Genomic DNA, 27,418 nt, shown 5'->3' on the forward strand with positions numbered 1-27,418 from the left:
AAGAAAGGCCAATTGCAATATTGTTATTGGCAGTCATACCAGATTATTTTTTTCAAACTAAACTTTGACGCTTATTAATAAGCAAACTCTATTTTTGGATCAAAGGGCCAAGTGTGTGGCCCAAGCAGAATTAATACAGTTTTTCCAGAGCCTTTTTTCTTGCCCCATCAGAGGAGACAAGAACTCTGGGTAACTGCAGTCAAGTGGGGTTGCTCTTACTTGAGAGAAGAATGGCTAAGAGCATGCAAAAATGCTGTGACAAGCAGTCTTGGGGAGCAAACGCCTTAAAAGATGAAAAAGTAAGGCATCAGTTGCCTTGCAAATGCTTGCTTTATTATGGGTTTTTCCTTTTTATTAGGATTTTGTGAGAGTCGATTGCTCTGTAAATAGTAAGAATATTTTTAGACATAGTACTGATTTTTAAACATCACTTGTATTATCTAATCTTTGGAAATAAATATTAGAAAATTACAAGTTCTCCAGATACCTGTAGTATTTTGGAGCAAAGTCTGTGACTAAATGTTAATGTTCCTCTTATGTTTGTCTGTGTGTATTTGCCATAAAAGCAACTTTGCAGCCCTCAAAATGTGAATTGCCGAGATCTAGAGGGCCGGCATTCTACACCCTTACACTTTGCGGCAGGCTATAATCGGGTGTCTGTTGTGGAGTACCTTCTACACCACGGTGCCGACGTCCATGCCAAAGACAAAGGGTATGTGTTAGAATCCAACTGTTTGGGATTCATTCTTTTGAGACTTAAAAAAAGTATTTTAATTTTTTTTAGGTCTTTGATTGTTTTTCCTATTTAAAAAAAGTAATGCAAGTGTTTTAAAGTTTAAAGTATAAACTAAAACATAGAAATGTATAGTATAGAAAGTGAAAATTCACCTCTTAGAGATTAATTACAACATTAAAAATTTGTTGTAATCCTCCCAATTTTTTAAATGCATATACTAGTGTGTATGCTGCTGTGGGGGTGTGGTTGTTTCTAACATAAATAATGTCATTCCAGACAATTTGCTTTGCAATTTCCTTTTTTCATCTAGTAGTATATCCTGAATATCTTTCCATATCAGTATTTAATAGTTTATCTCATCCTTTCAATGCCTATATATAGTATGAATGTGTTTATATAGTTTGTAATTTATTGTTTAACCCTTGTTTTGCCATAAAAAATGTATAATCTCTTCCAAAAAGAAGCCATCCATCCCAAAGTCATCAGTATTAAAATAGAAACATTTTATTTTTTTACTAATTCACATCTATATTTTTATATTTGTTTGCTAAATTATTTCTGTTTATCTAGACAGAGTTGTGTTATTTTTTAAATATATTTTTATTGATTTCAGAGAGGAAGGGAGAGAAAGATAGAAACATCAATGATGAGAATCATTGATCGCCTGCCTCTTGCATGCTCCCTACTGGGGATTGATCCCGCAACCCCGGGCATGTGCCCTTGACCGGAATAGAACCTGGGACCTTTCAGTCCCCAGGCTGACACTGTATCCACTGAGCCAAACCAACTAGGGCTAGACAGAGTTTTTAAAGCAACCATGAAAGCTATTTAGATATGCAAGAGGAAGTTTTAATTGAAATGAGCTTCTTCTGAGTTAATTTCACGTCATCTCAAAATATAAATAAGTAAGCACATTTCTATGCAATACTATAGAATTAAACCATACAACTTAAACTTCAATTAACTGTTATGGGACACATCAGACATAAGTATTCAGTAATAGTATCACTAGCTCTTTCAAAGTATTACAGTGTACGGAGAGCAACATTTGTTATTATTGCCCATTTTAGCACTTAGAATTTTGAGCGCAAAACATTAAAAAGAAAAAAAAAGCATGATCTCTAAATAAAAAGGCACTTGTACCTAGTTTGTTCCATGTCTTAAGTGCAACTTAAACTTACCCTTTTGATGCACCCTTTTTTATGGGAACATTTTTTGTCTCTTAAGACTATCAGCTGCCTTCTCATCAGAACTTAGAGTCATCTCAGAATAGTTTGCTCATAATAAGGCGGCTAGATTTTCTCATGTGACTGGAGTTTATGGTTCACACCATTATTTTCTTTAACAAATGCTTAAGTTTCTCTGTCACTTAGATTTTGAGTTTTCATTGCTTGGCGCCTAAATATTTAAACTGTTACACAGAAAACATAAAAATAAAAACCAAAACCTAAAGGTAGAATTTGCCTAAATAAATAACCTAAATTGCATTGTACATTTTATAATATTGCAGTGTTATCGTTAGGAAAACCCAAATGGAAGAAAATTTGAGAGAGGATAAACCAAATTATTGAGTAGTTATTCCTAAAATCACTTTGTAGTGTTGCTTTATATTGCCAGGATGAAACCTAAATGAAAAGTGTTGTGATGGAGGCCCTGGCCAGTTAGCTCAGTTGGTTAGAGCATCATCCCAATACACCAAGGTTGCCAGTTCAATCCCCACTCAGGGCACATACATTGATTCTCTCTTTCTCTAACTCAATAAAATAAAAAGAAAGTATTGTGATGCAACCTTTTTTTCTGTGTGTGTGTGTGTGTGTGTGTGTGTGTGCGCGCGCGTGCCTGTGTGTATTTCAAGGATATATGTATTTTAAGGATAAGGATTGCTGAATTTATATCCTTCACTAAGAAACTATGGAAAGTCCTTATATTGAAAGGGACATTTTAAAAATTATTAAGCCTCACTTGGAAATGGATGACTATATCTTCAAGACCAGAGGAGAATTTTCTAAGTGAGTCTGTAGTATGGTCAATGCCATAGAAGAATTTCATTATTATTTTCATAATTATCATTTTAACTCAAAAGATTTGTCATATGTCTTAAAAATAATTTTTTTCTGTTTAGTGGCCTGGTGCCCCTTCATAATGCTTGTTCATATGGACACTATGAGGTAGCTGAGCTTTTAGTAAGGCATGGAGCTTCTGTCAATGTGGCGGACTTATGGAAATTTACCCCTCTCCATGAAGCAGCAGCTAAAGGAAAATATGAAATCTGCAAGCTCCTTTTAAAAGTACGTAATTTTAAAAATTATAAAGTATAAAGTAATTATATTTATTTTTGGTTAGTATATAAAATTACATCAAGGTAAATTCTGTTATGTACAATAAGTGCTATAGAGACGCTTCCACTTTCCTTTTTAGGAGGATGTTTAAGTGTGGTATCATGATACTTACATAGCTTTGAGTAGTGTCTGAAGTGCCTTCTGAACTGATTTGATTAAGTTCAGATAATTACAGCTCATCAAGGTAGGTTTTTGGAAAGAGTTGAATTAGTTTGCATTGCTTATCTAATACTTATAATATTGATATCAGAAAACATTTGTACAAAGAAAAACAAGTTTTTTTATCGTTTGATTTTTTTTTTTACTGGCTATTTCATTGTTAAACTCCTCATTATTAAACATTATTTAATATATCTTATAAAAACTTTATTTTAATATAAGGTTTTAATTAAAATGTAAGGTAATCTCTAAACAAAGTTATTTATATAAATTTTTGGTATATACATGAAATAGTAGAAACTAAATAATTTTGTGTTCTTTTTAAAGGATGTGAAAAATGACCAGACATGTAGTTCGTTCTCTTTCTCTCTCTCTTTCTCTCTCTCTCTCTCTCTCCCCCTCTCTCTCTCTCTTTTTAACTAGAGAAAAACTTGTCCTGGGTTAAATATAAATAAAGTTCTTCTTCCACCATTCTTATGGCATCAAATATATTATTATGAGTATTGAGAATAACACTGTATTTGATGCACATTTCTATTATCACTGGTTAGTAAGTCACTGTGAATTCATTGTCTAGCTTGTATCTTTCAGATTTCTCCAGTGGGCCAATAGCAGACTGTCATAATAAAGATTATTGACTTTTATTTACTTTATTTCATAGTATATATGATTAAACTCTTAAAAGCAAATTAATTGTTAATATATTTATACCTCATTTTATGATAGATGTTAAGACTTATAATAAAAATATTTTAAAATCACCAAATTTTCTTCTGCATTTAGAATTAAGTACTTTTTCTACCTGTGTGTTCCTCTTTTTACTTCTTTTTCATGCTATTCATTGAATATCTTTGTGTAATTGAAATTTAACATCCAGACTATTCTTAAAAGGAAACGGTGTTTCTAAAGACAGTTTGGAGTCTGCGAAAGTATATTGGGTAAAAAGTAAAAGATACTTAGTATCTTCGCCATTTCACCATCCTTAGTATTAGGGCTTTGGTTTAGTAGTAGTTAGAAAGTTGATCCAGTATACTACTAAGTAGGGAATTTGAAAAATAAAACAGGATACTTCCTCTGTTGTTCAAAATGCGTGAAGAATAGATAACTTTCCTTGGATGAGTGAAGGTGAAGTTAAATAAACAAACTTAAAGAAAGATACAGAAAATATAAACCCCATTTGTTTTTTCTTTGTAGCATGGAGCAGATCCAACTAAAAAGAACAGAGATGGAAATACACCTTTAGATTTGGTTAAAGAAGGAGACACAGATATTCAGGACTTACTGAGAGGAGATGCTGCCTTGTTGGATGCTGCCAAGAAGGGCTGCCTGGCAAGAGTGCAAAAACTCTGCACCCCAGAGAATATCAACTGCAGAGACACCCAGGGTAGAAACTCAACCCCTCTGCACCTGGCAGGTCAGCATCATGAGCATGCCTGAGCCTCACTGTCCCTTCTTTGGTACCTACTACAGATTATTGGGAGATGAATGCTGAGCATAAAGAGTACTACTTAGTAAATGCTTTTGATTGACAAAATTTTATATAATTTCTTACTGTAAAGTCTCTTAATTATGTGATAATAGTATTAGCTTTTAAAGCAAAAAGTACTACAACTTTAACATTTTTCTGATCTTTATTATTTATATACAATTTTTTTCCCTTTAAGCTGACATGTTTGCCTTTTTTTACTTTAATAGCCGGCTACAATAACCTGGAAGTAGCAGAATATCTTCTAGAGCATGGAGCAGATGTTAATGCCCAAGACAAAGGTGGCTTAATTCCTCTTCATAATGCAGCATCCTATGGGGTGAGCATGCTAAAGTTCAAGTCTAGAAAACTTTACTGACATTTACTGTTTTGTTAAATGTATACTATGTATGAAATGAATAGGTAATTTAGCACAATTATAATTTTCTATTCAGAATGTCTCTAGCCTTCCCAATTAAGCTCAACTCTCTTTTTGGCCAAGGACCACACTTTTCATAGTACAACTAGAAGCCCGATGCACGAAATTTGTGCAAGAGCCTTGGCTCTGGCCCCTGCCTGCCGCCGCCACAGCTGGGGACCTCTGCCGCCTCTGCTGTGGCCCCTGCCCGCTGCAGCTTTGTCCAGAGGAAGGATGTCCGGAAGGACATTCAGTCTAATTAGCATATTATGCTTTTATTATTATAGAAAGATCATTGGTGTATAATGGCAGCTCAGTTAATACTTATTGATACAGATAATACTCTACTGCAAGTAGATTTTAGAAACTATAAAAGCCAGGAATCCTTTGTAGGCATGGAAATTGTGGTTGCTTATGTTTATCATCCACATTTTTAAAATAACCAAGTAAATTGTTGAGCTTTTGGTATATATAGTTTCATAGAATTTGAATTGACTAGCTAAAACCGTACAGTGAAAGTCCAGCCATGCTCTCAGAGCACTGTAACTAATCATCAGCCAAAAGAGGAAGAGGAATGTATTGGCTGCCTTGGTGCCATATGTTGGAACTGACTGCCCGGAGTCACCACGGGCCACTTCAGGCCCAGTGAATCACACAGGGAGGGCATGAACGCTGCTGTGCTTGTCTGCTCATCCACTTAGTCCCGATTGGGCTATAAAACTCACAGATGCCAGATTGTGCGTACCAGGGGTCTCACAGTTGGGATCACTACTGATGAGGACAGTTTCCAGGTTTACCAACGCCTGACAAACTGTAAATAAAAACTAGTCACTGTGATTTTCATATTCTCTTACTCTCTTCTTCCTGGCCCTTCAGAATGAGAATATCCTGACTCCTTCAGGCCCCCTGCAAAAACCAAGCATGTTTTTCTTCTGCTTCCCACCTACGTTAAATTAGGGCCCTTTTTACATTGTATTTGTCATTTAAAACATTTTAAAGCTGGATTCTGAAACCATATTAAATGGACTGTTTCTCCTGGAAACATTCTAAGAGTTCAGTTCCTTTTCTAGGCCTGCCAGTACTTAGTATCTTCACCATTTCACTTTTCAGGACTTTGCTCTCATCTGTTGTATAGGACTGACCTGTAGCTTATTTATAGCATTTGTCAGCCTTTAATTTCAGTTTCTATTTTTGCCTCAGTGGTGTAGATATTTAAAAAACTTAATAATTGTGTTTTTAGTGTACGTAGGTAGTAATATACTCCTTTTTATTTATCACTCTTTCAGACTTTTATCAGCAAATTTTAAAAGCCTGTAACTGGTTTTCCCAAGCATAAACTATAAATTTAAAGAAAGTTTAATAATACACACCATATATGTAATACACTTTATACATACACATATAATTTTCCTTGGACTACCTAATTTTGGAAGCCTGTGAACATTAGTCTACCAAATCATATTATTCTTTCAGTATCCATGGGAGTAGAGTAAAATTAATATCAGAAACACAATTTAAGTTGTAACTTTACTGTGAAGAAGCTTGAAATTATCCCATGCTTTTGGGTTAACTAAACAAAATAACTAACATGTATCCTTCTAGTAAGGGAAATAAATGACTAGGTTTTGTTTTGTTTTAAGTGATTTTGACATAGTACTATAGATGGTGCCTATTTTTATCTTTGTGTTAAGATTAGCTTTATAATGATGATATCATTCAAAATCCCCAAAATATCACAAAACATCCTATTCTCAGTAATTCTCCCCTGATTATGCTTTTTTTTTTGTCTTTATATTGTCAAAATAAATATGGAAACTCTTTGTTTCTTTATTAGAAATCTATACAAATCTGATTCGTATTTTCTAAAAAGTTTCCTTCTCTTTGTATTCTCAAATTACCTTTCTTAAAATGAATAAATATTTGTATTATGTTAAAAAAAAAAAAAACTTTAATGATACCCCAGGGGAAAAAAAGTGCCTTTTCTTTTTGAAATAGGTACCTTTAAGAAAGCCAAAATTGTCTTAAGGAAAATAGGAAAAAACATGCCCTAAATCCCATCTTGGAATTTTTGTCTTCCCTTTCACCATCTCTTCCCATTCTCATGAAATTCAGTTCAGATAACTCAATATATTGAAGCTGAGCAATAGCATGAGTTAGAAATTTATTCTCAACAGATAATGTTCTTCTCAGTTAATTATCTAAAGTAATCAAGTTAGCCTGGCTGGTGTGGCTCAGCAGTTGAGCGTCAACCCAGGAAACAAGAGGTTACCAGTTCAGTTCCCCGTCAGGGCACATGCCCAGGTTGCGGGCTCAGGCCCCAGTGGGGCATGTGCAGGAAGCAGTCATTTGATGATGTTTCTCTCTCATCATTGTTTCTCTCTCTCTATCCCTCTTCCTTCCTCTCTCTCTAAAAATCAATAAAAACATATATATTTTTTAAAGTAATCAAGTTATTCCAGGAAATGTATCCATGAAGAACACCAATGTGCCAATTGCACAAAGATTATAGAATCTTGGTGTTGAAAAGGGTTTCAGAAGTACTTTAGTGGTAAACAAACTAGCATCCTTAAATGTGTATATAAGAATAAATTTAATTTTTATTATTCTCAAAAGCCTAATCATTACATCAGTATCACCTTTGCATAATCCATTGTCTTAAGCATGTTTTATAAGGACTTTCTAAAGAAGCTGAAATCTTTGGTATTATTTGAGAGAACCTACTCTCCTGAAACTTTCTCCTACATTGTTTTTCATAGTCCTGCCTCTTTTTAGTTCTGCTCTTATTATTGTCCCTTTTGTCTTCCACTCTCCCTTCCCAAAATATTGTTGTTCTTAAGGCTTTATCCCCCTTGTGATTATCTTTCTGTTTCCTTTTCTTAATGAGCTCATATATCAAGTAGCTATAGCTTTCAACTCTGTTCCAATTTGTCATTCCCCTGGAGTTCCTACCTCCAGTGCCAAGCACTTAGTAGGTGTTCAATAAATATTTGGTTGATGGATGAGTGGGTAATTGAATGAATAACTGATGCCTTCTTATCTGTGCTTCAACCTTTTGTATCTGACCATTTACAGAACATCATGGCTTTGATATTTTACCTCAAAAACTGTATACCCCAAGTGAACCTTACTGTTCTTATAGTTTCACTAGAGGCCTGATGCACGAAATTTGTGCAAGGGGCTCGGCCCTCGCAGCCACGGCAGCTTGCCTCAGCCCTCACAGCCGCAGCTTCTTCCCGAAGGTCATCTGGAAGGACTCCCAGAAGATTGTTGTGCTGTCTGGTCTAATTAGCATATTCCACTTTTATTATTATAGACTAGAGGCCTGTTGCATGAAGAGATTTGTGCAATAGGCCTTCCCTTCCTTTGGCTGCTGGCATTAGTTTTCCTCCGGCACCCGGGACCCAGGCCTTAGCTCTCGCTGGGCTCCCCCTGCCAGCCATCAGGCCTCACGGCTCTGCTGATCCCAGGGCCATGAGGCGTCGCGGCTCTGCTGATCCCGGGGGCATGAGGCCTTGCAGCCCCGCTAATCCTGGGGCCAGGAAGCCTCGCGGCTCCACTGATCCCGGGGGCGTGAGGCCTCGCTGCTCAGCCAGCTTCAGAGCCGTTTGGCTTCGCTCCACCGCTTGGAGCCTACGTATGCAAATTAGCCGCCATCTTTGTTGGTGGTTAATTTGCATATCACCCTGATTAGCCAATGGGAAGTGTAGTGAAGGTACGGTCAATTACCCTTTTTGTCTTTTATTAGATAGGATTCCTACTTAAACTTTTCCTACAAAGGACTTTTCTTCTTTCCTTCCTCTGTAGTTAATTTGTCTTTCTAAAAGCCAATATTTTTTCCCCTTCAAAATATCTCAGATTTAGCTCTTCTTTTTCCTTCTCCAACTGGCACAGTCCACAGTTCAGGATCTCATCATCTCATGCCCAGGTTATTAGTAATGTGTCTACTGCTAATTACCTCACCCCCAAGTCATTTTGGACGTGACAGACTCGTTTTTGTAAAATACGGTTTTGTTGTGTTATGTTACGTTCCCAAAGGCTAAGAAGCTTTGAGATGACTATTTTAATAAATAAACCAGATTATACTAGTAATGGGTCAGAAGAGAACTGTTTGTTTTTAAGATAGGCCTGAATATGTTAGAAGGCTAAATAAAAATGTTAAATTTTCCCATGAAGAATTAGGATTACAGGACAAAATAATAATTGTGGAACTGATATCCTGGAGGAGGCAAGGAAGGATGTAGTCCAGAATACAGGGGAGGGGGGTAGGGTAAATACTTCTTTTATAGAATAAACTTCTTCATAGAGATCTAGAGGGAATGAAATGTGAAATAAAGGAAGTGTATGTGATGGAGCTTTACCAGGTAATCTTTCTTAACTCTTCACATCCTTTTCTTCAGCATGTGGACATAGCAGCATTATTGATAAAATACAACACATGTGTAAATGCAACAGATAAGTGGGCTTTTACTCCTCTTCATGAAGCAGCCCAAAAAGGAAGGACCCAGTTATGTGCCCTCCTCCTAGCGCATGGAGCAGATCCAACTATGAAGAACCAAGAAGGTCAGACACCTTTAGATCTGGCAACAGTAAGTCCTCATTTCAAAATCCTCACACTTGCTTTTTATACTTTCAGAGATGATATTACATTGCAGGGCCTAGCAGGGCCTTTAGTATTAAAATGCATTTTTCACTTAGAATAAGAACAGACTTCCTTCCTTCTGAAATTTTTTTAATTTGCTTTTTTAATATACTTTAAAACTCTGTTAAGAAAAACTAAGTAGTGTAAGCTAATATAATTCTTTTTTCCATGGAGGGAAAAGATAAATCATAGAAAAATACGTAGAGTGTATTCTCAAAGAACTATACTCACAAAAATATCTTATCCCTTCTACATTAGGTGTATTACTCTAGAGCAGTGGTTCTCAACCTTCTGGCCCTTTAAATACAGTTCCTCATGTTGTGACCCAACCATAAAATTATTTTCGTTGCTACTTCATAACTGTAATGTTGCTACTGTTATGAATCGTAATGTAAATATCTGATATGCAGGATGGTCTTAGGCAACCCCTGTGAAAGGATCGTTTGACCGCCAAAGGGGTCGCGACCCACAGTTTGAGAACCGCTGCTCTAGAGCAACTGTTGTTCATGATAATTTACCTGAGGCTTTGGGATAGTTAGAAAAAATTTACTTCTGGGCAGTATATTATTCTTCTGAAGATGGAAAAATAAACTGATATACTGTAGAAATATTTTCAAATTAAGAATTTAGTTTTTGTGGTTAAATATTATTTAACTACAAAATTAAAACACGCATTATCTTCCTGAACTTTCTGAAAATCAGGGAGTTAATAATGGTCCCAATAACTAACCATATTTTTAAGCCAGAAATACATTTCCAAGACACATTCTGTTTCATGTATCTATTGCTAAGTAACAAATGATTTCCAAAACACTTAGCAGCTTAACCAAAATTGAGTGAGTGGCTTAATACAGTGATTCTGTGGGTTGACTGGGTTCAGCGATGTAGTTCTATTGTCTGTGCACTTACCTTACTTGGACCTCAACTGAAGCTGCAGTGTCCAGGATGGCCTTTCATCCTACAGGGCCTCTCTGCATGGTATGCATCACTCAAAAGTCTACCCCAAACTTCTTTACAGCATGGAGGATAAGCTTCTAAGGAAGGAAAAGTAGAAGCTGTCAGTCCTTTTAAATCCTGGCTCAAAAGCCTCAGACCATCACTTCCTCTGCATTCTATTGGTCACAGCAACTGATGGGCAAGCCAGATTCTAGAGAAGGGAAACAGACATGCATGCAGAGGAGGGATGGATGTCTGGCTGTCTTTGGAAGCTGTCTCGAACATCCTCTGACACCAGTTATGGCTAACAAACTATGAAGTTCATGAATAGCTAGCCAAATTAAAGTACTGTTCCTCTAAAAGTTCAGCAGATTTTAATTGTGCATTAAATCACGTGCACTAAATAGCTGAACAAAAACTATTGCAGTTGCTTAAGTATAAACAAAATACAGTAAATAAATATGGAAACTACTTCTAAAGCAAAGATTAAAAATTAACACTCTGAAATGTGCTTTTTAAAATGAAAGATGAAATATTTTTAACTCTTCACATCTTTATTAACTTGCATATCCTTTAAATACACGTGTAATCTGAACAATTGTGTGTACACTTTTCACTTAATGTTAAAAGTGTTTTCAGGAGTCAACATAGTTCACATTCGTAGATTTTTTTTCTCATAGTTAACTCTTTTTTTGTAGTCTGGCCAGGACACTTACTCTACTCTCAGCATATTTCAAGTATAGGAATAATAGTGTTCTTAACTATAGCCTTCAGACTGTACATTCAGTGCTCAAAAAATGAAACTTTTTAAATTAATAGTTTCTCCAGTTCTACCTACTGAAACTACTATATTCTCCAGAGCTGTGGATAAGGGAAGGGAAGAGGAAGAAATGACTAGAAACAAACAGGAGATAATGAGGCATTTACTGGAGGAAAAAATTCACAAAACACTTGGTCTTTAGTGAAAAGCTTACCACTTTAAAATGTGGTATTTTTGTGTTTTTTTTGTATCACTTTTAGGCTGACGATATCAGAGCTTTGCTGATAGATGCCATGCCCCCAGAGGCCTTACCTACCTGTTTTAAACCTCAGGCTACCGTAGTGAGTGCCTCGCTCATCTCACCAGCATCCACCCCCTCCTGCCTGTCCGCTGCCAGCAGCATAGATAACCTCACTGTCCCTTTAGCGGAATTGGCAGTAGGAGGGGTGTCCAACACGGGGGATGGTGCAGCGGGCACAGAAAGGAAGGAAGGAGAAGGTGAGTATGCCCTGGGAATACTTATTTGGTTCTTGTCTTTTGTTTGTTTTAATTAACAGATTCCCTTTTTTTCTATTGGTAATCATTGAACACCTCACTTACAGATATCTTAACTCTCTGTAGGTTTTCATATATACAGCAGCCTATGAGAAATATGTCTTCATAGAATAAAAGTCTTGGCATCTACATTGTTCTTACTTGTGTATACCTCAGTACATCAATTTCCAACCATAGTATTACTGGCTCTTATTACTGAAATATATCAGGAAAAACAGATTATTTAAGGAATGAAAACTAAAATGGTAGCTGAATAAATTTGGAATTTTATATCTACAGTTGAATATTACACTAAAAGCATTATGTTATGCACTATAATATTAAAATTAATATAAATACTACTGATTTGATAAAGATAACTGCTTTTACTTCTCAACCAAATTCAGAAAAATCTTGAAGTATCTGGATGAAACTTAGGATTATTTTATGCTATGTAAAGTCATCTGCACAGCCACAGGTGTCAGAGAGCCGTGGCTTTAAAAAATACTGGAACTTCCTTTAGATTGATAAACTTTTTTCTGAAACTTTATGTCTGTTTTAGTTGCGGGTCTTGACATGAATATCAGCCAATTTCTAAAAAGCCTTGGTCTTGAACACCTTCGGGACATCTTTGAAACAGAACAGGTAAGCTCTCTTGAGTCATTTAATATTAAGAGTTATTTTTCACTTTTTTCTTCTTCTTCTAAACTGCCATTTTTATACCCACAACAAATTTCTAAAGAAGCCAGGAGAAATCCAGTATTTTATATCTCTCCCCCAAATAGTCTAACAGATAATGGGAGTCTTTCATTGTTATTTGTCACATCTATATAAGCAGTCTGGTTTAATATGTTTGATTACATGTCAAAACTTAGGCTATGAAACCGCCTCAAAAGAATTTTTTAAAAATCATTATTTTCTTTCCAAAAATTGTTGGCACTTATCTCATTATTGATGGGTTATTTTGAGGAATAAATGAGGTAATTATTTTATGATTGGAGCTATATAATGGACAAATACTGTAATTTGCTGACCTGGTTTCTGCTTCCAGATATGTACTATACATATTAATTCAGAAAAGCTTAAGCATTGTATGAATTAAAGCTATCACATAGATATTAAATCCTGTTTTTACATCAATCCTTATTTGAACTGAAGTTTAGAATATTTAGAAGGAAAACAGTGGGATGTCAATAAGAAAACCTTGTGCATGGTTCCAAATTATATTAAAATCCCATCTAGCTAAACATATAAAGGTTCCTACTATATAATGAACTATTTGTCTCAAAGATGTATATTTCAGAACTGTTGCTTTTTAAAGGCTGCTGAAAACTTCCTTTGGGTGATTGGAAGTGAATTGCCCATTTTGTGCAGTGGAGCAATTATTTCTTAAATGGCCATTTAGGAGCAATATAGCAAATTATTTCCAAAGACTGAGTGATGAATGCTTGTTGTACTGAGAAGATCAGACTCATTATATAATATTTCATTCTAACAATAAAAATCAGAAGAGCTCCAGGCCTAATTTATCAGTCTTTTAAATATTGTATACAAGTGTAAAGGTAGAGAAGCTATGGATAGATAAAAAGTATCTCATTTGAGTTCAAAAAGGGGTATCCGTAAAAAGATTTCTCAGTTTTCCAAGGAAAGAAAAAATCAAAGGCTAATCTTGTGAAGTAGTATTTGGATGGTCACAGAACCAGTTTCTTCTGAGCTGGAAAATTGCATGTTCAGCCCTCAAGAAATGTGGTCAGCCATGATTTCACCCTGTACATTCAGAGCACTGCCACTCAATGGTGGTAGAGCCAATCACAGTTACTTTTAGTCAACCAAAGAATTAGATCATTTTGAATCATCTGAATTTATAAGGATGAATAACCAAAAGTTAACAATAACTATTTTGTACAAATATAGAATGTATGTTAGGCTTCAGGAATTGTTAAATCTGAGAATTTATAAGAGAACTTAAAATACATCAACTCTCATCTTCAAATTGGAATTCTTTACATAGCTTCTATATAAAATGGTCTATAAGGTAACTAAATATTTATGATATAAATTTCACTACTTTGTAAGGCAGTCTTTTTTTTTGTGCTTGAATATTTCTTAGGTCTGGGAATTCCTCCTTACTTTTATATAAGTCCTCAATACCTAATACACTTACTCCTTTTTGCCACGTTCTGTTTCATTGTGCTAAACACCTCTCCATTTCCCCACCATTCACATTGGCTACCTGCTGGATACTAGTATCTGGTATTTCCCCATTTTCAGGCCTACTGTTTGTTCCCTCTTGTATCTTGAAGCAAGCAAAAGGTGCTGGTTTTTAAAAATGAAAAGGAAATACAGCAATGATCATCTTTATTTATTTAGCATTGTTTGTCCCATTTTAATTCTCCATTTACTAAACGCAATTAAGGAGTATTTAAAGTGAGCAGAAAGCTGATAAAATTATCAAGAAAACTTTAAGAAAATTTTAAGTTCATGCTTATAATGGAAACAGAATTTTCTTAATTTGAATAGATACATAGATCGCATTGAAGACAAATGGAAGAATTTTCATCATCTGAGGAACTATTAAAGATTAACAATTAATTTTGTTTCACTTTTCAGATTACCCTAGATGTATTGGCTGATATGGGTCATGAAGAGTTGAAAGAAATAGGCATCAATGCATATGGACACCGCCATAAACTAATCAAAGGAGTAGAAAGACTCTTAGGTGGACAACAAGGTAAGCTGTTCAGAAAAAATAAATTTCAGATATTTGTGGTACAAGATAAACGTCAGGGCTGGCATCTGAACTCAGGTGGTCTGACCCCAGAGCTCATGTGCTCGACTGCCTTCCCCTTCCCACTTACTGGCTTTGCTCTCCTCTAATTGCTCTAGCTGGAATTGAGTCAGTTTTCCCTCTCTCACACACTTTATATCTTAAATGTCTCCGGAATCTACACTTTTGTCCTTTTCCACTGCTGTCACCTAATCCAAGTCACCATCATCTCTCTTCCGGAATATCACAACCACCTTCCAGCTTATCTTCGGCCTTCGCCTTCTCCTCCCTTTCCGTACCTTCCCTGCAATGTTACCAGAAGACTCGTTTCAACATGATTGGGATCATATCATTTCATTGCTAATAACCCTTCAACAGAATCCTGTTACTTTTAGGATACAGTCAGACATTCACAACATGGCTTTTCATAATCTGACCTCCTCTCTTACCTCACCTTGAACCTTTCTCCCTCCCTTACACCTGTCAGCTCTGTCTTTTGCCATCACACTTTGCTGTTGCAAGCCTCCTATCTTTGTTCTTTGTATGCCTCCGTGTTTATCATTTCTCTATTAGAAGTGCTTTCACTGTAGGAAAGCAAGAGGAGAGGAAAGAAATAACTGGAATTAGTCAATTAGTCTGAAGAGCTAATACAATTGCAGGAATGACATGAAACTAAACGTTAGTGGTTTTGATCTTGAGTCTTTTTATTTATCTGTATTAAAGGAACAAGGATAATGAAATTAACAATAATAATGTATTTTAAACTTATTATGAGTGACCATTTCAAGCCATCTCAGAGTTCTTAGAAAAGGATACTTCTTATATTTTAGACCTGAATACATTATAATTACAGTGTGTTTCTCTTTTGTATCAAACATAACTTCATGAATGTTTATGATCAAATTTAGTTAGACAAGTAATTGTTGAACCCTGCTGTGTGTACAAGGAACTCTTTAAGAACAGATAAAATTGATCCCCAAACATATCTCCATTATTTCACATGTCTTTGGATTTACTTAATTTATATAATTGTACATAATTAGGTTCAAATTACAAATAGTTTAGACTTCTTCCAAAATATCGATTACTTTTGACATAGTTTTCCCTAAAATAGAACCTGCATAATGTGGACTCCTGTTAATTATGTTACCTTTTCTTTCCTACAGGCACCAACCCTTATTTGACTTTTCACTGTGTTAATCAGGGAACTATTTTGCTGGATCTTGCTCCAGAGGATAAGGAATATCAGTCAGTAGAAGAAGAGGTAATGTACATCAGAATTTTTAGTTATCTTTTCCTGAAACCTATTTTTCTAGATTAGGTAAGCTTGTCTCACTTTGACTTACTTACATTTGCCTATGTAGTATTCTGTCTCCCTTAGCCATTGTGGTGGAATATTGCCAAAATTAGAATAGGACTGCGGACTAGAACTCTGCCACATGGCTTCACATCGTGAGCCTAGGGTTTCCATTGGATGGTTCAGATCTGTCTTTATTCTGTAGACTTTCTTGAAACCCATGTAAGTAAGGACGCTATTAGGACTATTTTTTTTATATTGCTGAAATGCTACCTAAAAATGATGTGGAGTAAGGATCTTGCCTCCTAGATAGCAAATATATTTTCATCTTGATTTTTATGTAGTGTTACAGAACATGATTATAAAATAATATGCCTAATTTTCACATATGCTTAGACAGTATGCCTCATGACTGGAGTCACCTTTCATTTCTTCAGTCACAATGCTTTTAAAAGCACCATAGTAAGGCAGTTTGTCAGAACCTGCTGGTAGAAGGGTGCCATAGAGATCCCTCTCTACCAATGGCTTCTGCCTCGCTCTGACACAGAATAAGCAAGGTGCCTAATGGCATTATTTTGCATGGAAAGGCATGCCTACATTTTTGTTTTTTTCTTTTTAAATAGTGCTCCTATTATTCTCATTCTGGAAACTCAGGACAGTTACCTTAGGCTAGTATTTCAGCTCATCCTGAGCCAGTTTTTCAGGAAAGCATCATGTTTCCTAATGTCTTATTGCCTAATCTCCTAGTAGTTAATAAATTCTGATACTAATGTCAAAATGTGGTAAATAACTTCAGAAATGGAGTGGTAAGTTAGAGAATTAACTCTTTGAGTCAATTCTATGAGAAATTTAGGTCTTCAAAACATTTTACTTTTCTATAATAATTCTTTTTAATTTGGAAAGTGGAAGAAGGATGAGTAGTGTTGAGAAGAAAGTTAGTCCACTTAGTTACATGTGATATTCAACTTTCCCTGGTCTGTAGAATATGGAATATTTCACCTAGGAAACAAAAATTATTGATTTATTTAAAATTCTTTGTTTATTTTTAGCATTTGTCCAGTGAGATGTTAATAGAATATGAGGAGTTTTAGTTTGACTTAGTCACAATGTTGCTTCCATTCTCAATAACATAAAATAGTCATGTAGGTGACTTAATGTGATGTTTTATGTTTCCCCATTGTGTTTACTGAAAAATCTTTCAAAGCTTTTATTAAAAGAGGAAAAGAAAATGCAGCTGTTTAATATTTATGTTTATGATTATTTTCTCACCAGAAGTACTTACCTACTTAACTTATTGATCAATTTATAGTGGACTCATATTTATTTATAAGTGCTAAATTTTAGACTCATCAGTGAAGCAATATAATAGAATTGAAATGTTAACAACGGAAAGAGTATCTTTAGAATATACACTGGCATATTTTCGAAAGTTATTTTATTTTATTCTGTAGATGCAAAGTACGATTCGAGAACACAGAGATGGTGGTAATGCCGGCGGCATCTTCAACAGATACAATGTCATTCGAGTAAGTTTTCAAAATTTCAGGATGAAAATTGGATTGCAGGGCTTTCTGAAAAGCAATTATAAACAGTGATTAAAATTGTTTTTTAAAGTCATGTTTTCAAATCAAGGATGATCATTCACCCGTTGCCCTGCAGTTGCCCTGTAGTCACGTGTCACCCTCCTCACTACGATACAGTCTTAACCCTCATGATCGTACTTCATTAGAAGTCGAGACACCCAGGAAACATCAAAGCTACACACACAGGCCAGGTCAGCTGGTATTGGTGATGCAGATATGGTGATGAGACTCCCTGCTCATCCATCAACTCAGACCATAGCTGACAGTCATTTTTATCACCATTTCAAAGTAGCAATAAAGGCCTGGATTTTTCCATCTAATTGAGTCAGTGATTATATCAGAATGCATATATCTCCTCATCTCAGTGCCTTAATTAATAATATGGGATAGATGACTGCTATATGCTTTTTTCCAAAGGGTTATCATGAAGATGAATAAAGCCTGTTGAGAATCAATTTAATCCTTTGGGTTAATAGACCTGTGGAAATTATACCAGTGCTCATCAGAATTACCCAGGGAGCTTTTTGCAAAATACAGATTGATAGGCCCCTGTATCCTAAAATTCAATAAGTCTGGGGAGGAGCCTAGAAATAACCTCTTCCCTCCTCCTCCTCTTTTATTTTAATTTTTAAAAAATGTATCTTTATTTTTGAAAATATTACAGATATCCCCTTTTCCCTCTTCTTTCATTTTTCCTTTCTTTTTTCCTCCTCTTCCTCCTGCTTTCTTTTCTTCTTCTTTTCTCCTTCTTCTTCCACCTTTCTTTTCTCCTCCTCTTCCTCCTCTTCCTCAGGTAGCTCTGAGGTATAGCCAGGTCTAGTGCAGAATACAAACAAAAACCATACCTAAAAATTATGTCACTAAATAGACCCAGAGTCATCGAAGCATGAACAGACTGTTGAACCTCAGAGGGAAGGCAGAGGAGGGTGGGTGGGAAGAGAGCAACCAATGAATTCATGTGCATAACCCATGGACACAGACAATGGGGCATTAAGGGCCTACGGGGGAAGGGTATGGCAGGAGCAAGCTTAAGAGGTTAATGGGGGGCGGAGAGGGGAGGACCAACGTAATACTTACAACAATAAAGATTTTTTTTTAAAGTACGTCACTAAAAACCAGAGTATCAACTGAATTACACTAACCTGGCATCTTTATTATCCTATACTAGAGGCCCGGTGCACAAAAATTTGTGCACTCGGGGTAAAGGGGGTTCCTCAGACCATCCTGTGCCCTCTCGCAGTCTGGGACCCCTCGAGAGATAATGACCTGCTGGCTTAGGCCTGCTCCTGGGTGGCAGAGGGCAGGCCCAATCCCTGGATGCAGCCCCTGGTAGGGCTCAGAGCAGGGCCGATTGGGGAGTTGGGGCGCCGCCCCCTGACACGCACAGAGCAGGGCCCATCAGGGGGGTTGGGGCTCCATACCCTGTCACACACAGAGCAGGGCCCAACAGGGGGTTGAGGAGCTCCCCCCTCTCACTCACAGAGTAGGGCCAATAGGGGAGTTGGGGCACCGCCCCCTGTCACACACACAGCAGAGTGGATCAGAGGGTTGGGGCCCTGCCCCCTGTCATGCACAGAGCAGGGCCCATCAGGGGGGTTGGGGCTCCATACCCTATCACCCACAGAGCAGGGCCCATCAGGGGGTTGGGGAGCTCCCCGCTGTCACACACACAGCAGGGACCATCAGGGGGTTGAGGAGCTCCCCTCTGTCACTAACAGAGTAGGGCCGATAGGGGAGTTGGGGCACCGCCCCCTGTCACACACACAGCAGCGCGGATCAGGGGGTTGGGACGCCGCCCTCTATCACCCACAGAGCAGGGCCGATCAGGGGGTTGGGGCGCCGCCACTGTCACACTCAGGGCAGGGCCGATGGGGAGGTTATGGTTCTACCCTGTCACACACAGAGCAGGGCCCGTGGGGGCGGGGGTTGGGGGGAGTTGGGGCGCCGCACCCTGTCACACACGGAGCAGGGCCCGTGGGGGGGTGGGAGTTGGGGCGCCGCACCCTGTCACACACAGAGCAGGGCCGATCAGGGGTTTGGGGCGCAGCCACTGTCACACTCAGGGCAGGGCCGATGGGGAGGTTATGGTTCTACCCTGTCACACACAGAGCAGGGCCTATCAGGGGTTTTGGGCGCTGCCCCCTGTCACGCTGATCCGGTGCCAGGGGGCCTCGAGGCTCCGCTGATCCCGGTGCTGGGAGGCATATTACCCTTTTACTATATAGGACAGAGGCCTGGGGGCCGGCTGGTTTGCCCTGAAGGGTGTCCTGGATCAGGGTGGGGATCCTCACTGGGGTGCCTGGCCAGCCTGGATGAGGGGCTGAGGGCTGCTTTCAGGCTGGCGGTTGTTGATTAAAGCTCCCAACGGCTCCTTTTTTTTATTTTATTCTGGGCCAGCTTTAGCTCTGGCTCTAGCTCTGAGAGCAGGTATCTGGTTTGTTTCGGTTCTATAATCGAAACAATGTATAACCTCAGCTCTGAGATCCCGGCCTATATTTGTTAGAATGTTTCAAACTGCCAGCTCAGAGGCCGGCAAGTGAGGCGGGGAACGTTGCAGTCTGCAGTCACTGCAGCAAGCAAGCCTCATGTTCGCTTCCAGCTGCCTGGCTGCCGGCCGCCATCTTGGCTGACAGTTAATTTGCATAAGGATATGCTGATTAGCCAATGGGAAGGGTAGCGGTCGTACGCCAATTACCATGTTTCTCTTTTATTAGTGTAGATAATAAAGAGCTAATATGCTAATTAGACCAAACAGCAGAACAACCGTCTGGAAGACCTTCCGGACGAAGCCGGGGTTGCGAGGGCCTAGGCCCTTGCACAAATTTTGTGCATCGGGCCTCTAGTTTTTTAATAATGTTTTAAGCAAACAAAACAAAAATTGGGCCTTCCTCTAACATACTTTTAATTTAAATCATAAGCTGCCAATTAACGTACATTACACTCAATGGCTTCTTTCTTCCTCATCCTTAAAGATTCAAAAAGTTGTCAACAAGAAGTTGAGGGAACGATTCTGTCACAGACAAAAGGAAGTGTCTGAAGAGAATCACAACCATCACAATGAGCGCATGTTATTTCATGGTGAGTATCATGCCAGTAATTACAGACATCCCTCAGGCTTTCACAAATTCCAGCAGAATGAAAAGCCTGTGTTACTGACTATATTCATCTTATGTTAAAAATGGTTTGGTTTTTTCCCAAATAATTACAGTCAATTCCAGTTTTCTAATGCATTACATTCTTATACAGGCTTTTTAAGGTGAAAACAAATTATCTGAAATTGTTTCAGAACTTATATTATAAGTTGAGCCATGTAGAAAATGAAATATTTTTTATTATAGTTTAGCATAATTGTTTTAGTTTATCAGATTATCTGTGTTTGCTTAAAGATTGGGTATAAAATAATCTGTATTTTCAAAGCCACATTATACTTTGCTACCTAAAAATCTGATGCCATTTGCAAAATAATAGCTTGGTGAGCACTAGGGGTCCTGATAAGATTCTAGTACAGTGGTTCTCAACCTTCCTAATGCCGCGACCTTTTAATACAGTTCTTCATGGTGTGGTGACCCCCAATTTCATTGTTACAAATTCAACATAATTAAAGCATAGTAATTAATCACAAAAACAATATGTAATTATACATGTGTTTTCCGATGATCTTAGGCGACCCCTGTGAAAGGGTCGTTCGACCCCCAAAGGGGTCGCGACCCACAGGTTGAGAACCGCTGTTCTAGTACATTATAAATTATGTATAATAGACATCTTACAAAATAAACTTTTCAGTTATGTAATATTAATTGCTTAGTATTAATCTGCCAAGTTTAAATAGTATGTAACTAATTGATACTCTAGGAAAGTGTCCAAAAACTAATTTTACTATCTTTATATTTTTAGGTTCTCCTTTCATTAATGCCATTATTCATAAAGGGTTTGATGAGCGACATGCATACATAGGAGGAATGTTTGGTGCTGGGATTTATTTTGCTGAAAACTCCTCTAAAAGCAACCAGTATGTTTATGGGATTGGAGGAGGAACAGGTTGCCCCACGCACAAAGATCGGTCATGTTATATATGCCACAGGTGAGCATCTTGGCTTTCATGGAATGATTGCTGTCCTCAGGTCATGAACAGTTTCTCAGGCTATGCAGAAGCCACAGTTATTCTCAGTTTTAGTCCTAATGAATCAGACAGGTTGGAAATTGGGTAGGAATAGTTGATAAGCCAACCCTAAGAGGAGCAATGATAACAGGGCTGACATTAGTGGTGATAAAAGCAAATATATGTCAACCAATCATAGATTACAATGAACCTCCCTCCATCTTGGCTTCTTCCCTGGGCTTCACATTTCTTGCTTCAGAATCAACAAGAAAAGGGTCAGAATTATTTCTTTAGAACAAAGAACCTTTAGCTCTGACTAGAGAGTCATGTTGAACTAAGACACACAACTTCTATAAACAAGTAGAATATTTAATGTGCTTCTGATATTGCTAGTAATGTTTTAAGGCAGGATATATAATAGGCCTTAAAAAGTCCAACTTCAGAATATTAACTGGAACTATTAAACAAATGAATATTAGTTTTTTAAATAGGACTTTAAAGCTCAGAAATTGGAGAGAATAATAGTATACTTTCTCTCTCTAAAGTCAGTGAAAAAAAAAATTCCTTCTCTATTCCCTTCCCCTACCCCCTTCCTTGCCAATAGAAAAAAATACAAGGAATTGTACTTTATACAGATTGCAGTTTATTACATCTCTCTTTAAATTAATCAAATATATTTATTTTTGCAAAGTTGGGTTAATAAGAAATCTTATAATTCAGTTAAAACCTCAAAAAAGACCCAAATAACCTTGAAATTCATTATAATTGTTGACCTTAAAACGTACCACTCTCAGTTACATTGAAACAAATTGCAGCGGTCAGCAGTTCTAAGATGGATGCCATATACAGAAAGAAATTTCATTAAGTCTACTGTGATTGGTAACATGCAAAAGTTTCTCTTTGTTGCTTCAAATCTAACTCTTCTGGAACCAAAATAAACAATAAAAGTGAACCTAGATGAGGATGAACAGTCATTCATTAAAATTAGAACCATGGTTTTTGTCTTAGCCAGATTCCCTAGAAACAGCCTGAAGCGAAAGTTTATTCACCAGCACTTTCTTGGGAGTGCAATCTCAGGGAAGCAGGAATGAGAGCATAAAAAGAAGTGAGGTCCAGGAGGAGGCAGGATAGACAGGCTCATCGGGAGCTGGGCAGTTTCAGGATGAGTGCAATTGGTTGCTCAGGCCAGGAGTCATCTTCAGAGAAGCCGTATGAACTAAAGCATCTCAGAACAGAACATCATGGGAGAAGAGAGACGAATTTATCTGCTGGCTCCTATCTTGGGCTGGTCAACATTTGCTCCACAGGCCTTTGGTAATCCCTTCAAGCCCCGTTTGGGTTGCTGCATCTCTGGAATGCAGGACAATGCATGAGGCAAGCGGGTGAGCAGGCTGGAGCCATTACTAGTACTCCCCACCTGTGCACTACACCCTGCAGCCCAATGGGCCGCTGGGCAGATCCTGCTGCTTCTCCCACCTCCGCAGCAAAGTGAAGCCCTGGGGCAGGAAGCAGAAAGTAGGAGGCAAGCCTATCAGGTCAAGCTTTGTGTGACATATGGACTGGGAGTGGCCATGGCACTGGGCCCAGCTTGCCTAGTGGTCAGAGTCCAATGATACCATGATGCTGCCACAATGTGGGTATGGAGCTCAGAAAGCCTCCCTCTTGTGATCAAAACCCTTTCCTCTGGGTTCAAGAGAATGCAGTTGCAACCAAGCCAGCATCCCAGAGGGTCATCCATAGCATCACACTAAAACAGCCAGCCTAGGAAGAACCCAATTATATTAAGTATAGCACAGTGTTTAATTGACTGAAAATAATATCTCTGATCAGTCATATTGCAAAGATCAGACTCCTTTACTAAAAACAAACTATCTGAATAACTACTTACATTTAACAGTGTGACCAAACTTACTGTTTAGTTTAAATGTTGTTTATATTAAGTGTTGGTGAACTTTAATGGGCCACATATGATTCCTATCACAATGACTCAACTCTGCCCTTATAGTGCAAAAGCAGCCGTAGACAATATGTAAATGAGTGTGTGGCTGTGATCCAATAAAATTTTATTTACAAAAACAGGTGGCAGACTGGATTTGGCTCATGAGTCATAGTTTGCCAACCTTTCTTCTCTATAATATTTAACATCTGCTCCAATTCATGTTTTGCCCAGGTAGTGTAATTGTCAGCCTTGTGATTAAGCAAGTATTTTTTTTATATGAGCCACGCTTACTGTTATTTATCTCATCCCAGTTTTTACTTTTTCACAATGAGTAAAGCCAAATCTTAACTTCAGTTGCTGCTGCCATTTGCTTATTTTCTTCACTTTATTCCTACTATTCCATAAAAGCGCTCGGTTTTCACAAGTATTTTTCCTTTCCCACTAGTCAAAACATGCCAGGTATTTTTTATGATTGATTTCTAAACCACACCAAAACTACTTTAAACTTCAAGGGTAACTATTGCGCCTACTGTTTATGATAAATCAGTATGTCAAATCTCACCCTTTTCTACTCATAAATATGAAAGGGACATTTAAGTTAGCTTGCCTTGTGTTAAGTTTTTTTTTTTTTAATCAAACCTAACAATTATGTTTTAAGACTTAAAGCTTCCTTCAAGGCATTGCTTTCCTCTTTCCTTTAGACAAATGCTTTTCTGTCGAGTGACCCTTGGAAAATCCTTTCTGCAATTCAGCACCATGAAAATGGCTCATGCCCCTCCGGGACATCACTCAGTCATTGGGAGACCAAGTGTGAATGGGCTGGCGTACGCCGAATACGTCATCTACAGAGGAGAACAGGTATGTTACTCATCAGATGAGCATACACAGTTACTAAACACAATACAGTATACTTATACCAGGTAAGAGTTAAAGAAAGTCATTTAATAAAATACCTACCTCATAGTCTGATAGCATTAGTTGCTTCAGGTCGTGAATGAAGATATCAAAATTCTTTGCATCAACTTTACACACAAAACCCATCAGTCACCTGTCAACCAAGTAACATTGTGAACAAGAGGGCAGAATAGGAACAAGGTGAGCCTGGAACATCTGGAATGCCAGAAAGTAATGAAGTGCTCAAAAAAAAAATCATGGGGCCCTAGCCAGTTTGGCTCAGTGGATAGAGGGTCAGCCTGTGGACTGAAGGGTTCCGGGTTCGATTCCTGTCACAGGCACAAGCCCGGGTTGCAGGCTTGATCCCCAGTAGGGGGCGTGCAGGAGGCAGCCAATCAATGATTCTCTCTCATTATTGATATTTCTCTCTCTCTCCCTCTCCCTTCCTCTTTGAAATCAATAAAAATATATTTTTTAAAAAGAAATAATTTAAAAAAAATCATGGGGGCTGGTTACAAGGACACTGAGCCAGCGTGAAGGCAATCCCACTGGCCAAATCTTGAACACCAAATAAGCACAGTAATAAATTTTAAACCATTGGGGAAAAAAATAGGAATTCATAATGCTTTACTGATAACAAATAGATAAATAAGTGAAGGGGAAAGGAAGGCTTTTGCTTTTGCTTACAGTAGAAAGCCATGGGCAGATGGGTGTATGTGGAGGGAGTACCAGATTGGGAAAATCATCATCTTGCAACCATTGTGGTAAAAATTAGATCAGGGAAGAATCATCGATGGATGCTAAATCGAGGAGATTTTAACAAGGAAAAGGATATTTACATGGTCTTTATATTAGTTAGAAAAGAGGAAAAAAATCATAGTAATTATACATGGGGGGGGGGGGAGGCATACCAGAACAGATCAGAATTAACATCACCAATGAGGGACAGGTAGACAGAGTGTGCTTCTAGGTGTGACATTCTGAGATGGGCACATCATCCGTGTAGTATTCCAGCCAAAAATGCATAACCTCATCCAATCAAAATGAGGAGTGCTCTATTAATAAAAAATGTGGGAAGACTGGATTCTTCAAAAACATCAATGTTTTAAAAAACAAAGAAAGGCTTTGAAAACTTTCCAGATTAAATGAAACCCAAGAGACAGGACAACTAACTTAATGTTCTGCCCCCAAATTAGGTCAGCAAACAAAATTGGAATGTGAGTGGTAGATAGATAGAAGTCTAGCATTATAAAATTGTGTGTTTTTTTTAGTTTATCTTTATTATTAAAAGTATTACAGATGTCGCTCTTTTCTTTATTGATCCCTCTAGCCAGCCCCCTGCCCCAGGCCTTCACCACACCATTGTCCGTGTCCATGGGTTATGCATATATGCATGCAAGTTCTTTGGTTAATTCTTCCCACCCACCCCCAGCTATGTAAGAGAATATCTCTCTTCATAGGGAATAAATACTGGCTTATTTAGGGATAAAGAACTGTGAAAATATATATAACTTACTCTCAAATGGTTCAGAAAAAAAAAGTGTCTGTGTATCTGTCTGTCTGTCTGCCTGGTATATACAGAGGTAGGAGGAAGCGTACATAATTAAGCAAATAAGACATAAAAAACCTTGACAATAAACGGATATGGGTAAAGGGTATACAGTTGTTTGGGGGGTACCATTTTCACTTTTGCAACTTAATGTATAAGTTTGCAGTTGTTCTAAATAAAAAGGTTTAAAAGCTACCAAAGAATAAATTTGTCAAATTTTTGTTTAAATTAGAAACTCTAGACTTCTAGAGAAAATACTTTCACTTTGACTCAGTAATTCCACTTGTAGAAATTTCTATTAATATAATCAGTGATGGTGACAATAAAACCTGTAGGGCCCATCACTGTCTAATGACAATGAAAACTGTAAACCTAAACATTCAACAAAAATAAAATCCTATATAATAGAAGGCTAATATGCAAATTGACTGAATGGCAGAACGATCGGTCGCTATGATGCGCACTGACCACCAGGGGGCAGATGCTCAATACAGGAGATGTCCCCTGGTGGTCAGTGCGCTCCCACAGGGGTAGTGCCACTCATCCAGAAGCCAGGCTCATGGCTGGTGAGTGCAGTGACAGCACTAAGAAAATATGACTGCTGGCTTAGGCCCGCTCCCTGCAGTCAGACATCCCCCGAGGGCTCCTGGACTGCGAGAGGGTGCAGGGACGCCCCCACCCCCAGTGTATGAATTTCGTACACCAGGCCTCTAGTGATTTCATAACTGTGAGTATATTTTTATGCCTATGACTTTAAAAAATGTATTTGCATGACAGATATAAATAAGTAATTTCAGTTTTATTTTACCATATACTTTTCAATATTTTATGTTATTAGTGTAAAGATCATTTCTTTCATATTTGGATGGCTTTAAAAATTATCTTCAAACTGTCGCCTCTACATTATTGGTGACTCAACATATCTCCTCCTTTCTCCTTATAGATCAGTGGGTTACATCATCATCTATGATGAATTTAAAATTGGTTCAGCAGAGTTATTCTTTCATCTAACAAACTTGTATTGAACTCATGCTATATTGAGCACTGTGCTAGGTGAGGTGAACAAGGGAGAGTTGTTCTCTTGCCTTGGTTTTCTTATTTAAGGCATCTGGCTCTCTAATGAGGGAGGAATGCAGTGTAACCAATGTACAGTATTCAAAGTACACATACATTTTAACAATGACTAGATTGTAGGATTTGTAAGTGTATATGCAGACATATAGGTGCATCTCCTCTTTCGGGCACATGTTAATGGGATGGCCTTTGTAGACTTTGAGCATATGGAGTAGAATATTGGTTTGGAT

At 37.8% G+C, this 27,418-nt stretch overlaps 1 protein-coding gene across 1 annotated transcript in view; it reads left to right on the forward strand.

Moving 5' to 3' along the window:
- TNKS (tankyrase) overlaps positions 1 to 27,418 on the forward strand; it is a 151,492-nt gene that overhangs the window by 117,466 nt on the left and 6,608 nt on the right. Inside the window, exons 14-26 of the mRNA XM_070408327.1 lie at positions 567 to 712; positions 2,859 to 3,024; positions 4,429 to 4,648; positions 4,930 to 5,039; positions 9,515 to 9,703; positions 11,713 to 11,950; positions 12,549 to 12,631; positions 14,597 to 14,717; positions 15,920 to 16,017; positions 17,502 to 17,576; positions 20,606 to 20,711; positions 21,528 to 21,714; positions 24,373 to 24,529. Of these exons, the coding sequence (XP_070264428.1) occupies positions 567 to 712; positions 2,859 to 3,024; positions 4,429 to 4,648; positions 4,930 to 5,039; positions 9,515 to 9,703; positions 11,713 to 11,950; positions 12,549 to 12,631; positions 14,597 to 14,717; positions 15,920 to 16,017; positions 17,502 to 17,576; positions 20,606 to 20,711; positions 21,528 to 21,714; positions 24,373 to 24,529 (1,896 nt within the window). The remainder of the gene's footprint in view (positions 1 to 566; positions 713 to 2,858; positions 3,025 to 4,428; positions 4,649 to 4,929; positions 5,040 to 9,514; positions 9,704 to 11,712; positions 11,951 to 12,548; positions 12,632 to 14,596; positions 14,718 to 15,919; positions 16,018 to 17,501; positions 17,577 to 20,605; positions 20,712 to 21,527; positions 21,715 to 24,372; positions 24,530 to 27,418) is intronic.

This window comes from Myotis yumanensis, unplaced genomic scaffold (assembly GCF_028538775.1).
Source record: "Myotis yumanensis isolate MYYU_CA2020_CCGP unplaced genomic scaffold, mMyoYum1.0.hap1 SCAF_3, whole genome shotgun sequence".
Taxonomy (NCBI): Eukaryota; Metazoa; Chordata; class Mammalia; order Chiroptera; family Vespertilionidae; genus Myotis; species Myotis yumanensis.